At 36.6% G+C, this 15465-nt stretch overlaps 1 protein-coding gene across 5 annotated transcripts in view; it reads right to left on the reverse strand.

Annotated features, from left to right (window-relative positions):
* Positions 1-15465, reverse strand: part of TEP1 (telomerase associated protein 1) — a 55921-nt gene that overhangs the window by 27800 nt on the left and 12656 nt on the right. For 4 of the 5 annotated variants that reach the window (XM_051976971.1, XM_051976969.1, XM_051976970.1 and 1 more), the window contains 12 exons: positions 14565-14726; positions 13112-13270; positions 12444-12521; positions 10132-10256; positions 9697-9854; positions 6357-6466; positions 5788-5878; positions 5364-5538; positions 2833-2980; positions 1040-1198; positions 683-769; positions 177-307 (listed from right to left, as the gene is read on the reverse strand). In XM_051976971.1, coding sequence (XP_051832931.1) covers positions 177-307; positions 683-769; positions 1040-1198; positions 2833-2980; positions 5364-5538; positions 5788-5878; positions 6357-6466; positions 9697-9854; positions 10132-10256; positions 12444-12521; positions 13112-13270; positions 14565-14726 — 1583 coding nt within the window. Of the gene's footprint in view, positions 1-176; positions 308-682; positions 770-1039; positions 1199-2832; positions 2981-5363; positions 5539-5787; positions 5879-6356; positions 6467-9696; positions 9855-10131; positions 10257-12443; positions 12522-12882; positions 13041-13111; positions 13271-14564; positions 14727-15465 lie in introns of those variants that run through there. The other variant, XM_051976973.1, reaches the window with a different exon arrangement.

Here is a 15465-nt window from a genome sequence, read left to right on the forward strand (position 1 = left end):
ATGGGACAATGGTAGAAGACAGAGTTTAGGAATTGAGAGTGAGGTCACTGGATAAAGGGCTGAGTTAAGAAAAGACTCAAGTGGAAATAGTAGGATCTATGACAAGTAATAATAAATTGTCTCCTCCTTGCATCAAGGAAAAGAAGGATGTGAAGAGGAAAAACAGAGAGCCTTACCCAGAATGCGTCCCAGTTAAATCGACTCCAACAAAAAGGCATTTGGGATTCACACGCTGCCAGAAGAATTGCTTAGCAGACATAAACTCAGGGTCCTCCATAGTGTTACCAACAAAGATAACCGTGTCTGTCTGTAGAAAAAGCAGTAGGAACTCATACCAGAAAAGTTTGAGGAGCTTTGTTGGGGATGTGGGAGAATTAAAAAGGTGTAAAGAAGAGCCCTGGGATCAGAGGGAACTTTGCTGAGAAGAGAAATCCAAATATGCTTCTCCCTTAACTCAAGAGTAATAGAGCTGACATCCCACTTGGAAACATATATAGGAAAGGGATAAGGTAAGGAAAGAATTAATATTGGAAGTACTGATGGATAGCATACATTTGAATTTAAAGGAGAGATGTGGAAGAGCTGGAGTTATAACACAGGGGTCAAGAAGATGGAAACTCAATAACATGAGTTAAGAAGTTTGGACTGGGAGAGAAGGGTTCACTTTGGCTGAGTTACTTACCGGCACCCGCCTAGCAACCATATCCAGCATGTATAAAGCAAATGGATGATGATTTGATTTTGATTCTGATTTCTCTTCAACCATTTCCTGGGACAAACAGGATTAGGAGTTAAGGAACGAACAGGTTGGTCACTGATGACACTTGTAGGTACATATCTATCGTGCTATTTGTACCCACAAGGGCTATTTCAGATTCACTGATTCATCTATCCTTGTGCCCATCTATTCAGATTATCCTTAGGCCCATCTCCTTTATCTATCTTTCCTGTACAATATATCCAGACTTGGCCCAGGCCGTTGCCTAACTGCTTAAATCCCCCCTCCATAAACTCTACCCAGCAGGGTAGTTAGGCTCACCTCTATCTGGGTCTTGAGCTCAGTTGCAGTCTTCAGGATGCCCTCTTCTGGATTAATCACAGCTTTTTTCAAAATATACCTTTTACAAAGTAAGAGCTCAGCCTGCTCAGCCCGGGCCATGATCATTGCAACCAAAAGTAGCACATGATTCAGGGGATTCTATTTGAATGAATAGAGGAATAGGAAGGAGGATAACTCCCAACTTTAAAAAAGACTCCTACTGTAAGTAATGATGACTATGGAGAATTCAAAGTAGCACAAAAAGACATGAAATGATGAAGAGTTAGAAAGTAGGGGAAAAAAAACCACCACAATATATCTTGGCAAATAATATGGAATCAACACACATTTAAAGATATTTGCAACATGACATATTCATGTTGTACATACCCAGTCAAGAAAGCCAAAAAGAATCAGGAAAACTAGGGAAAAGTGACATCTATGTTGAAATTAAAACACCTAACTTCAGGAAAAAATAATATATGGCAGATAATACAAGTTTCAGATCCTTCATTTATGATATATTGGGACTGTACAGGGTGGAGGGCATTTCAGGATGCATGCTTATCTTTTTAAATTTCTTTTATGTCTTTGTTCATATCTAGATATCTATATATACATATAGATATTTACATAGATATCTGTAGTTATATTTATATACGCATATGCGTAAATATATATACATATATAATATCTATAATTTGCCAGTGAAAGTCAAAATTAAATTTCTATGAATAGAAAAATAACCAAATATACTCCCACATGGTCTACAAGTTTGAACTACTTTCTCCAGGCATCTATTGAAAGAGGGCAACTCCTAAGATATAGTTTGAGAAAGTGACATTGGTGTCAATAAACAGTGTCCTGGCTGTCCCTCTGATGACTTTTGAAGGGGCAACATCCCTTAGGTGATTCTTTAGAATACTAACCTGAGAGAAATTATTTTCTATTATACTAATAATCTATTATTAATTAGGATTCAAGCTTTTTATTTCCTTATTCAAGGACCAGCCCTTGTAGGTCAGTCAATCTATCTCTAAAAGACAAAATTGATAGATGAAATTGCCCTAATCCTTAGGAAACATGATCCTTGATCTTGGGCAGGACTTCACCTCAAAGAGGAGACTTTACTTCTGTTCAGAATGTAAACAATCTAATCTAGGTGAATTTTTGCTCTTAAGGGATAAAGTCCATGTCCTTTCACTCAGCATTGGAGTTTAGGGTGACCCAGTTCACGAAGGAGAAAACCAACCAAAGTGATCTGAGAGGAGATGGATTCCTTTATCTAGATTGTTGGAGTGGCTGAGGCTCATGATCAAGTTACATTCACAATAGGAACAGGTCTTCCTGATTCCAAGCCTTGCATTGTTAGCCACTGTGCCTCAGTGCTTCTTTCACATACAAACATGGTAGATTTATTAATAATAATTCATTATAATTATTATTTTGGGATATAGTATACTATAATATTACATAATTAAAATTAGGTATGGCAATAAATATAATTACAAAAATAAATAACAATAATAATTATTGATAATAAATATGATTAATAAATCATAACAAATGAGGCTGGAAAACACACAACAGGGATTTCCTGTTCATAAGCAGCACGGCTCATTCCTAATGACCAAACTCAAGCCCTTGGAAAATTTAGGAACAAAGGGCAGATTACTTTGGGTTACTTATTAGGGGGAGTCAGATCTAGGGATCACAAGGATCTCCAGCACCCCCTCTACCTTCCAACTCTTCCTTTTAGCACATTATATCCCATATCCTCCCTTTGTGTTTACCCGTTTGTTTTCTTGAGGTCGGCCAGGACTGCAGACTATCAAGGTGCGACCAGGTAGTGGGGGTAAGTTGTGTTGCACAGATAGGTTCATGGCTGTTTCCAAGGCCTGTTGGTAGCGCTTCATCATCTCCCAGTCTTGCTTCCATTGGCTAAAGGAGAGGGACAAAAAGACCCCAGAAAGCTATCCCAAAGTTTATTTCTTACTTTTTTGAGGAAAGATAAGAGAGTCTTTCAGAGATCCTTTCTCTGGCTCCTCACCTGCATAGCAATCCATTGAGGCAGGAGTGCTAACCAAGGCTCTCTCAGCCTTCTCTCCAAACTCCCAAAACATTACATGGACAAGAAAGAGGGGATTCTTCCAAGTTTTCTACCACAAATCACATGTGCTCTGTTATGCTTGGATAGCAATAATAATATGGCTAGCACCTATATAACTTTTAAGGTTTGCAAAGCACTTTACCCATTATCTCATTTTATCTTTTCAACAGCCATATGAGCGTTATTATTTTTTTGACAAGTGTTATGATTTCCATTTTATATATAAAAAAACCAAATAGTTACAAATAATTATTACAAAAAATAATTTGTACAATTGTAAAATTGTACAAATTTACAAATAAACAAATAACATAAATTATTATGATCCTTTACAAATAAACTGAGGCAGAGAATGGTTAAATGACTTGCCCAGAGTCATACAGTGAGAGCTTCAGGCAGCATTTGAATTTGGGTCTTCTTAACTTCAAGTCTACCTATCTGCCTTTAAAAAGCTCATTTCATACAAAGAGATAATTCCATTTACTTAGGAAAAATTAAGAGAACTAGGAAAAAAGACAAGGGCAAAACTGAGTATTCATATAGATAAGAGGAAAAGGAGAAATAGAATCAAAGTCACAAGATGTCTTAAAAAATAAGACACAAAACCAAAACTGGTACAAGGATTGATAGAGGCCTTCAGAGATTGAGACAAATAGCCAGAGAGGAACAACATCCAAAGTGTAGATACAATGGATGCCTAGTTAAATCAGCAAGTTTTCAATAAGCACCAACTATGTTCCAGGAACTGTGCTAGGTATTTGGGATACTATGGGAGGAAAGGAAAATAAGGCAAAGAGGTAGGGTGGAAGGAGAGAGGATATTATAGGTTTGACTGACAAGTAATTTCTTTAAGATAGGGTTTCTGATGAGGAACTTTCTCTACCAGGGCAGATTAGCTGTATTTCCCACATAGTCTAAGCTGCTAGAACACTGAGAGGTTCAATGACTTGAAGACATAAGAGACAAGATCTGAATACAGGTCTTCTTTGTTCTCTATCCACTATGCCAATAATGTGAAACTCAATTAGAAACATATAGGCTGCATACTGACTTAAAAAATTACAAATTAATATCTATGTTGTATCATATTTTTAATTTCTTAAATGTTTCCAAATTACATTTCGATCTGGTTTGTCAGCACTAGAGAGCATTGTAGGTCTACATGTCTGATACATCTGCCCTATATATGCTGACTCTTGTAAACATTTGGGTACTTACAAAATGCACATAAGCTGATTTTGAGGGAGAAGAAAAGCGTTGTTAAAAGGCAACTCTTATAAACTGAGTTCTTGAAGATTAGCAAATTTGAGAAGCCAATGGGAAGAGTGGAAATGATATGCAATATTTTTGACTGAACCTTTTTATATTTTATTCTAATTATTTATATAATATATTTATGTTTTATTATACTATGAGTGTTGAGTATATTATCATTTGAGTGCTTACTAAAGTTTATTATAATGTTTATTATATTGTAATGAGTGCAGAATTAATTATAACATATATATGTAGTAATATCTTATTTTTATATGAGTACGTTATATATACTATGTTATATATACTCTCACGTAAGAGTATATAAAAAGACATTTTGTTGTGATCATTCTGATTCTTTGTGGCCCCATTTGGGTTTTTTTTTTTTTTTTGGCAAAGATAATGGAATGATTTGCCATTTCCTTCTTCAGCTCATTTTACAGATGAGCAAACTGAGGCACAACCAGGATCACATAGCTCGTAACTGTCTGAGGCTAGATTTGAACTCATAAAGATGAGTCTCCCCAACCTTAGGCCCAGAACTTTTATCTATTTTGCCACTTAGCTACCCTATGAAGAGAAATAATATCCAACAAATCTCTAAAGGTTGTGAAGACTTTAAAGGATGTTTTAAAAGCAGTTCATATCTTATCCTACAGGTAACAGTAAACTACTGTCATTTACTGAGAAGAGATTAAACAGAAATAGAGACAAAAATGAATACAGGAATAGGTTATTAGGTTTTAAATGTACTCTTTGTAGAGTACATTTAAATGCAAAATTTTCAGGGCCAAAGGAAAATATGGACCAGGAAGATGTATACCAGCAAGTACATTAATGAGCATGACTATATCTTTACACAGACAGTTGGTATCCCCAGTGTCTCTTTTAATTTATCTCCCCCTGTTTTCCTACCCTCTCTGCTCTCAGGAAGGCGCATACACACTCGGGCACACTTACTTAATCTTATTCAGTCGTAGCTTTTCCCTTTTGAAGTGTTCATATAACACAGGCACTAACATTGCAAACCGAAGGTCTTTATTAGTCAGATTCCGCTGTGGCTTGGGTATCTGGCCTTTCTTCCCCAGCCTTTCCAATAACTGCCGCATTAAAACCACATTAAGGGGAATTGGTCCTGAAATGTAAAGATATCAAAGTGATCTGAGGAAAATCGCTTTAATCTGGGCCTTTCTGACTTCCCTAACTCCTTCCCAAGTCCTCCCTCACCCCAGCCCCTGCCCCATGAAGGTTAGAGATCTCTGAACCCACTCTGTTATCCTAGAACATGGAAGCAAGAGTTAAAACTGTGTCTTATGCTTTCTTTGTTCTTCCCCAGAAATGGGGAAAGTGTGGGGAATTGTGGGTGATGATGGGCAGATGGTACCAGATTTGAGGAGCTGTCGCTCCAGGTCACTGATGGATGTATGGGCAGAAAGAAATCGGAAAGGAAGCTGCCGGCTACGGATCACTGATTCCTGGAGTGAAAAAAACAGAGAGAAAGAAACTGAGGAGTTATGGTAGATGGGAAGAAACTGGGATGAGAGGGAGAAATGGAAATGTAAAAGGTGAGGAAAGGAGAAAACTGTGGGAAGAGAGAACAAGATGAATGGTAGGGCAAAAAAGAGATAAGAGAGAAATGAATGACAGGAAGGAAGAAATGTGATTGATTCCTTATTTCTTATATACTCACTTTCTGTGGGGGCTATATAATCATTCTTTCCAAGAAATCTTAGTTTCTAAAGGATGGATCTGTTATGCCTTTTAATGAAATCCCACATAACTGACTTTCCAAGTGCTATTTTTCCCTAAGAAAATAATCCTTATTGACAACCTGATTCCAATCCCACCTCCATTCAGCAATACTGCCCCAAATCAAGGTGCAGCATGTTTCCACACCCATCCATCCCTGCAATATCTACATGGCTCAGAAAGGCTCTCCCAGTATCTCCATACCTTGTGCTCCAACAGCTGCAGGATGCGTTCATGGTGCCTGGAACTGATTCCAACTCGAAGCAGGCTGCATAAGTTTCTTAGCATGGCCATATAGGGCAACTTCCCACTGTCTAAAAGAGAAAAAATAGTTGTTTTACTTGTTAAATTTAGGGATAGAGAGAACAGAGCAGGGTGGAATGGACCCTACAATCTAAGTTAAAAAGCTCCAGTGGATGGGTCTTAGGAAGAGATGGGGTCAAATAGAAAGATAGATACTGACAGAAAAAGATATTTTTGAATTACTATTTTGTTACATTGAAAATATGTTTACATTTTCACTCTTTTTGTTATTTGCTTGCATTTTATTTTCCTTTTTGATTTGATTTTTTGAGTACAGCAAGACAATTGTATAAATATGCATGCATATATTGGATTTAACATATTTTTATCATGTTTAACACATATTAGATTACTTGACATCTAGGGGAGGGGATGGGGGAAAGGAGGGAAAATTGGAACACAAGGTTTTGCAAAGGTTAATGTTGAAAAATTATCTATGCATATGTTTTGAAAATTAAAAAGCTTTAATAAAAAAATGCTTAAAAAAAGAAAATATGCTTACAGCTTTAGTAAAAACCAAAAAATAAGTCTGACCTAAAGTTTAGAATTTATAATTTAGAAAATTTCTAATATGTCCTATTCAGTAAAGATAAATCCCGTTACTTCCACTAAATTTGGCATCGCCATCATCAAACTTTACTTATTTAAAATAGTATTTTATTTTTCCAATACAGGCAAAGGTAGTTTTCTATATTAACTTTTGCAAAACATTGTGTTCTAAATCTCTTTCTCTCTCTTTCTCTCCCCTCCTCCTCCTCCTCCTGCTTTACTTCTCTCTCCAAGATAACAAGCAATGAGATATAGTAAATTTTATTTAGATTTGCAAAACATCCTCTTTTGATATTGAAAAGTTCCTCCAAGGCCAAAAGACAAGAAATTCTTTTTCAATAAAAATAAAGTCATCCCAAGAAATCTTTCATGAGAAATATTGACCAGATGGTCATGGATGGATAGTGGAAATATAGAAAAGCAATTATATGTTTCACAGAATCCAAAAGGTTCCCCTTTAAGCAAAGGAACAGTTTTGTGATCTTACATTACAACTATTCCATGATAATAAGCAAAATACTGTTATGACAAAAACATCAAAGTAAAATTGCAATAGTTTTTCTTCAACAAGATATTACAATATGCCCCCCAGCAACTGTTAGTTTGACTATGCCAAAAAGTCCTATAGAGGTTTATAGACGGCTACCTAGAAAAACTTTCCCAACATTGCTATTTTTATAATTTGTATAGCTGCCATTAAGTTGAATGTACTTAAGAATAGCAAAGGCTCTTACAGTCATGCTTTCCCCCTACAAATGCATGTGATATTAAGTTTCAAAGTCATCATATTTTTTTATTAGCTCCAAGAAATAGTGTTTCCAAAACCAAATCGGAATATATTTAAGTCACATGGGCTAAATTGAATTTCATGGCTCATATATGGCCTCTACTCAATGAATATGCTTTGAAATCAGATTATGTACATAAAAAATAATTTAAGATAGAAGGGGCCTTATAAGTCATTTTTTATACAATTTTATTCTATTTGCAAATGAAGAAACAGTCAGGAAAATTAAGTCATACAGGTAGAAAGTCTCAGAGGTAAGGTCTTATTTCAATGTTGCTAACTTTTACATCTGGTACTTTAATCACATTGAAACTTTATATTTTCAGTTTTTGATTTATATAAATGATTTGTTCTGCAGACCTCTAAAATGAAGTGATTTTTTTTGTAATACAAATGAGGCAAATTTGGGATTGCAGTCAGAGAGTTAGGATTAGGGTCAGAATTGAAGTTAGAACTAGAATTGGTGCCAGAGTTCCAAGGCAAATTTAGAGTTAGAGTTAGAGTTTGCTCCTAGATACTCACTTCACTTAAAACAAAGGCATATACAAAATAATACCTTTACACAGGTTATAAAATAAAACAAAATAAAGACATTAAATACTATACCATGATAATAAGAAGAATCATAAAATAAAAGTTAAGTAAAAGTTAATGATAAAGTATGCACAGTACTTTTACAGTAAAATAAGCATAGGTATGAGGTATGCTGCCTCTTCCTCACTCATTGTACTTGGCTCTTATCACTGGTTGAAATTTCTTCCAGAAATCTTTACATAAAGCCAAATTTGCACAATCTCAAAGTTAATAGAAAATGCTTTTACATGAGAAATGCAAGCTAAGGAAGCGTACTTGTAATCTAGACATTGTACACAATATTAACAGTTTTTTCCTTTTTGACTAAGAAGTGTATCTATCTTGTCCTAAAGATTCATAAATGAGAGGAGTTAGGGCCATTTGCCGTGCATGACCTGTCAAGATGATACTGCTATATTTAGCTATCCCATAGATAGGCTGGTGATCAACACCATTTACCAGACTGGATTTATGGTGAACTTAGGATGGAAATAGTCATTTGTATTTCCCAAAGTCAAATACATGAAAGGCTTCATCTCTCCTAAGATCCCATGGGATATGAAAAGCAATAGGAAGGGAGCCAAGAGAAAGTATATGTCAAGAAGAAAGGCCTCCTAAACAGGAAGGGAAAACTTCTAAGGTAACAATAAATTCTCCTCAGATTTAGGAGTAAATTTATTATCTCTCTGAGCAGATGGGATAGTTGAAATTGCAACACCCTAATGATCAAGGCAGCACGTTTAACAACCTAGTTACTTCATCTTATGTTCTCAGTAAACCAAGGAAGTGGTGGTTCTGGCAGAGATCCACATTTGTGTAATTGTGATTCCTTCTCAGGGGATTTAACCAAAAGCATAAAGCCCATGAAGCCCAAAACAAGGTAACTTAAATTATCCTGTATACAATAAAAAATAAAAATCAGACAACAATCTGTCCTTGTTTGTTGTATTTCTTCCTAAAAGATTCAAACAGTACTTTCTTTTAAATTGAAAGAATACAAATGTGATGGCCATTTTCATAAGATTTGTCCTACTTTTATAAAGAGAATATAGAACTGGAGTGTGTGCCAAATTCTTTAAGGTATTAATTAAGAAAGAACTTAACTGTATTCTTCCCTCAACAGGTACTACTGTACAGCAGGTGGAAGCCCCCAGAAGTGCCCCAGAAGACCCCAACCAGCCACCAGATAGTACATCTTGCAAATTCAACTCTATCTCAGTAATGGAACATCATATAGAGAGAATTGTAAAGAGATACTCTTCATAAGGCTCAGACTATATATAAAGAAGAGTGGGCCATAAATGGGACTTAAATAGGGAGAGTTAGTTTTACCAATGAGCCCCTCCCAGACAGAGGCTTTGTTCCCCTTCTGGCTCAGCACTCGATCCCAGGTCTCTGGTTGTGGGAGCTTCATTCGGGTCCCAGCTCTGCTGAAATCCCAGGGACCAGGTAGACGGCTCCGGGCAAAGGACTGCATGTCTGAAGGATACCTGGGATAAGGTGGAAAACAGACAGAAGATACTTTTAGTATGACAGATATTTAGTACTGTGTAGCTAGGAATGAACTTGAAGAAGAAAAGGGGTCTGCAGTGTAATTAGCAAAACGCGTGAGCCAAAGCTGCCTGGTCATTATTGACGAGGTCTTAAGCCATAGAGTTGAGGGCACGGATAAAACAGATTTAAGAGTAAAGGGCTATGAGGGAGCTGAATGCCCTGATGTGATTTCGGCTGTGTGGGTCCTGGGAATCAGGATTGTATCTAACTCACCTGCAACCCAGCAGGGCCTTGACATTCTGTACAGGGTCCCGGATATGCAATCTCTGTATCATCTTCTTCAGTGTAAAATCTGATGGTTTCTTTTTCACTGGTTCTGCATGATAGGCTCTCATAAACTGTAGGGATACATAGAAGGTCCCAAAAGAATATTTTCATCCATGGCCATGCCTCAGGGAGAACAGGGAACTTTAGCTCTCCTACACATCCTGTTTTTCATATACCTTGGATCTTAATTATTCTCCCCATTATGCCCCCAGAAGGAAATGAGTATTAAACTGTGTTACTTTACAAGATCAAAACACTTGGTTATCACTGTATCTCTTCTGTGCATGTTAGAGTTGTGAAGAGTAGACATGTGATGGTCTTATCTATTAAATAAGGGAGAAAGCAAAAGAATCTTCTGAGACAGATTGGAGAAAATTTTAGTTTCCTTCAGATCTACTGGACAACTAAGGAACAGGAGCAAGATGGTTATGAGAAAAACAGAAAACTAACAGAAATTGGATGTTGGAATTTTTCTCTGAAGGAAAACAAACCATATTTGGGGTAAATTATCAGGCTAACAAGAAAAGTTACAATGTGAAAAAAGATTTGAGAAAACAGATTATAGAATATAAGTCTGAAGATGTCATAGACAATTATCCTAAAAATTTAGCAGTTTTTTTTTCCTTCTGTTCTGAAAACATTTCCTATTTTGTTACATGCTTAGTCTAATTATTTAAGATTTAATAATATTATCAAGTTTATGATTAAAATGAAAATTGTTGTGTCCATTCACTGGCTCATCTATTTATTTAAATTTCCTGTAGAAGCAGTATAATGAGATTAACATATATAGAGTATCAACTTACAGAACAAAAGACCTAGGTTTAAATCCAAATAGTTAATAGCTGTGTCACAATGGGCAAGTCACTTAATCAATATGCTTCAGGAAACTCTACATTATTTATCTATAAGACATTTCCAAAACAAAGTGTATCACTGCAGTGGTCACTGAAATTTCTGGCACAATATCCTTTGGTCCAGCAGTGTCTCTACTGGGTTTGTATCCCAAAGAGATCATTTTAAAAAAAGGGAAAAGGAACCACATTCACAAAAATGTTTGTAGCAGCCCTTTTTGTAATGACAAGGAACTGGAAATTGAGTGGATGCCCTTCAGTTGGAGAATGGCTGAATAAGTTATGGTATATGAATGTAATGCAACATTATTGTTCTATAAGAAATGACAAACAGGATGATTTCAGAAAAACCTGGAAAGATTTACATGAACTGATGCCAAGTGAAGTGAGTAGAACCAAGAGAACATTGTATATAGCAACAACAAGATTATGTGATGATCAACTGGATGGACTTGGCTCTTTTCAACAATTCAAGACAATTCCAACAGACATGTGATGGAAAGTGCCATCCACATCTAAAGAAAAATGGAAACTGTGGACCAAAGCATACTATTTTCACCTTTTGTCATTGTTATTTGTTTGCTTCATTTTTTCCTTTCTCTTGTGTTTTATTTTCCTCTTTTGATCTGATTTTTCTTGTGTAGCATGACAGATATGGAAATATGTTTAGAAGAACTGGACATATTTAACCTATGTTGGATAGCTTGCTGTCTATGGAAGGGGATGGGAAGAAGGGAGAAAAATTTGGAATACAAGGTATTGTAAAGGTGAATGCTGGAAACTATATTTGTATATGGAAAAAAATAAAAAGTTATTAAAAATTTCTGACACAGATTACTACTTTATTTTTCTTGGGGAACAACACCAGGTCTTGAGATCATGAGTTCATTTACCTGAGAAGACCTATTTACCTGACATCTGGTGGCCACAGAATATGTTAAGAGAGAGTGAAATGAAGGGAAAAGAAATGTACACATTCTTGATTACTTAGAAATTCAATCCAGTGAAAAATCCTATCCATACCCATAGAAGAAACTGAGTGTATCTGAATGCAGACTGAAGCATTCTCTTTCTCTTTTTTAAACTTAATTTTTCTTGAGGGTTTTTATTTTCAGTAGGGTGAGAGATCTATGTTGTTTTTTTCCCCCACAACTTGATTCTTATGGAAATGTTTTGTATAAAAAAATTTAAAAACAAATGAAAAAAATTTTTGTGAATGTAACTGGGGAAAATATTAAATAAATAAAATACAATAAACTCAATCCAACTAACTGCCATCACCTAAGATACTATAACATGTGTCTCCCCTATTTCACTATGAACAGTTCTGGACAGATACCATGCATCCCATTCCACCCCACCCCATTATCCCCACCACAGAGCATTCTGTGACTAGGAACTCACCGATTTTTGATGATTATAAAAGGTCTTGTATATTATAGTTGAGTTATACCACTTCCTTTGGCACACCTTTTCTGACTTCTAGAGTGGACAAGAAAGTACTCATAAGGGTATTGTTCATCCTTAGCATCCTGGTACCCTTCTCTGGCAGTGAAGTCTCAGTTCTATGTTTTGGTCACCACAGGGTAAACTGGAGAGCTCCCCAAAACTTCCAGTCCAGGCCAACCAATTTCCACTGATGCTTACACTCCTTTGGATTTCTCTATGATGCCCTTGTGGGGTACCTTCCCTTTCTACCCACTTGTTTTCCAGATTCCTTTTGTGTTGTCTTCCCCCATTAGGTTTTAAGTTCTTTGAGGGCAGAGGATGTCTCTTTTTGTATTTTTATCCCCAGCACTTCGCATGCAATAGGCATTTTATAAATGTTTATTTGCTGACTGACCTAGTTCCCCAGTTTTAGGAAGAGGATGCTCTCTTCTCACATCACCCCAATCCCCTCTGATTTGTCTGGCCCCTTTTGTTCCCAGGTGATTAGTAACTCTTAGGGAAGTGATTGCTCAGTCTATATCTCCCCAGAGGTCGAATGGTTCCTGACTTATTTTTCCTAGGAAATCACAAAGGGAAAGAGGAACAAATTATATCTATCATTGTAGGGAGGAAAAGTTACTGACGGGACGTCGGGGGCGCTGGTGACTTTTTTTAGCCCGGTGTTTCCGAAGATTGTACTTAGCCAACTGATACTCGTCAAACTGGGCAAATTTGTCCGTCATGGCAGCACGGAGACAGGCAGGCAGAGGTGCCAGCTTCCTATTGGGCTCCTCAGCCAGGCTCTGTTAGTAAAAGAAGAAGCGAGACTGGCCTCAAACTCCAATACACTGAGAATGGAGAGAGTGAGTCAAAACACAGAGTTAGAGTATTGAAGGGATAATGAATTGACAGGTCACGAGGACATCAAGCAGAGTGGGAAAAAGGAAGGCAGAAGACAAAGGTCCACAAGAAGACAAGAGACAGAAAGGAGGCAGGCTTTAGGTCAATCTATGAATATCCTCTGTGCTATAGCTTCAATGAAGACAGAATAGAATCTGTTGTTGTTTTAAGGGAGTCAGTATCATACACTGGAAATATACCAGATAAGACACACCTGGATTCTAGTCCAACACATCTGGATTCTAGTCCGATACACCTGGATTCTAGTCCTAGCTGTATCACTACTTTCCTTATGACCTTGAAAAGTTTCAAGGGTTGATCACTCAGGACAATTTGTCAGAAAAAGATGTAATACAAAAATCATGAAAATACAGCAGCCCAGAGATAAAACTTATGTGAGTCTGAAGGAAGAGAGCTAGAGAAATAGAAGAGAAAAGAAGTAAAATGTTAGCTTATATTTAGATATGATTGCTGGTGAGTTGATTTTTTTTTTTTTTTTTGAGACAAAGAAACCTGGCCAGAAAGTCAGAAAACTGGGTCCTAGTTTGGTAAACTGTGTGAACTTGGGCAAATTGTTCTACCTCTCTGGGCCACAGGTTTTTCATCTGTGAGAAGATTGTCTGTTCAAATTCTGAAATGCTACAATCTTAGGGAAATATAAGGGTTTTCCAGTAGAGTAGAAATAATGAGAGATCCTAGAAAGATAAACCTGGGGCAATATAAGAAAGTCTTACAAAATAAAAGAAGCATTGATGCAGCTAGGTGGCACAGTGGATAAAGCCCTAGGCTGGCATTCAGGAAGACCTGAATTTAGATCTTTTAATACCTGTGTGACTCTTAACCTCTATCTGAGTCAGGGTTATCAACTTTAAAATAAGGATAATAATATCTACATCAAGAATGGCTGTGAGGATCAAATCAGATAATATTTGTAAAGAGCATAGTCCAGTGCTACCTGACATATACTAAGTGCTTAATAAATACTGATTATTTCCTTCCTACCTATATGTGCCAAGGAGCGGTAATCCTGCCTAAAGAAGGGGAAATAACAGAGTCAAAAGTGGAGACCTAGGAGTAAAAAGATTCTCTCTGGCTATAGATAATAGCTGAGGCAAAGGGAAGAGAACTCAATGAGAATGAGGACAAAAGATAAAGAGTGAAGGCAAAAGAAGGGTAAGGATCCCATCTTGGACATACCTGGAAAAACCGAGCCACTTGCATCCAATCAGAGGGGAGCTGCACAATAGCACAAAAATATCTCCTCACATAGGGACGACAAGCAGGTAGATAGGCAGCTATGGCTAGAACCATGATGGCTATATCTCGAATGTTGAGTTGTTGCCGTGCATACAGGGATGCCTAGAACATAAGGTGGAAAAAGTCAGACTAGGACATTGATTTCTTCTCTTATTAATACTTCCCAGAATTCTTAAACCTCTATTTTGATCTCTCCTCAAAACAGCTAATTGTAACTCTAATCAACACAAAGACCAACACAGTTCCAAAGGGCTCATGATGAAGTATATTATCCACCTTCAGGTTAAGAAATGATGTATGGATTCCAAGTACAAACTGAAGCACATTTTCTTTTCTTTCTTTTTAGAGGGGGGTAGAGGTATCATGGCCAACGAAGGAATTTGTTGTGTATGACTATAAATATTTGTAATGTGTTTTGTTTTTCTCGTCTTCTCATTGGGAAGGGAGTGAGAAAGGAAAGGAAGAGAATTTGGAAATGAAAAACTGAAAAAGGAAAACTAACTTTAAAAAAAATTAAAATAGTTCCTTTTGTTGTTCTTAAACTTTTTCCACTCATTTTTTTGTTCCTTTTTTTTGTTTTTGTTTTTTTTTTTCTGTTCCTTGCCCCTTTTTACGTGATCTCAGGCACATAGGTATATAAATCAAACATTTTCTGATAATAAATTACAATTTTGCAAACCCCACATTCAGTTATGAGACCCCATATGAAATCATGAACCACAGTTTAAAAAACTCGAGTCTACAGGGTAAAATCCCAATTTGGTCATTGGAATTCAATGCCCTTTGTAAAACTGAACCCAAAGTATCTTTCTAGCAGTATCTCTTCCTTTTCTCTTCTACA

Source organism: Antechinus flavipes, chromosome 2, assembly GCF_016432865.1.
Source record: "Antechinus flavipes isolate AdamAnt ecotype Samford, QLD, Australia chromosome 2, AdamAnt_v2, whole genome shotgun sequence".
Lineage (NCBI taxonomy): Eukaryota > Metazoa > Chordata > Mammalia > Dasyuromorphia > Dasyuridae > Antechinus > Antechinus flavipes.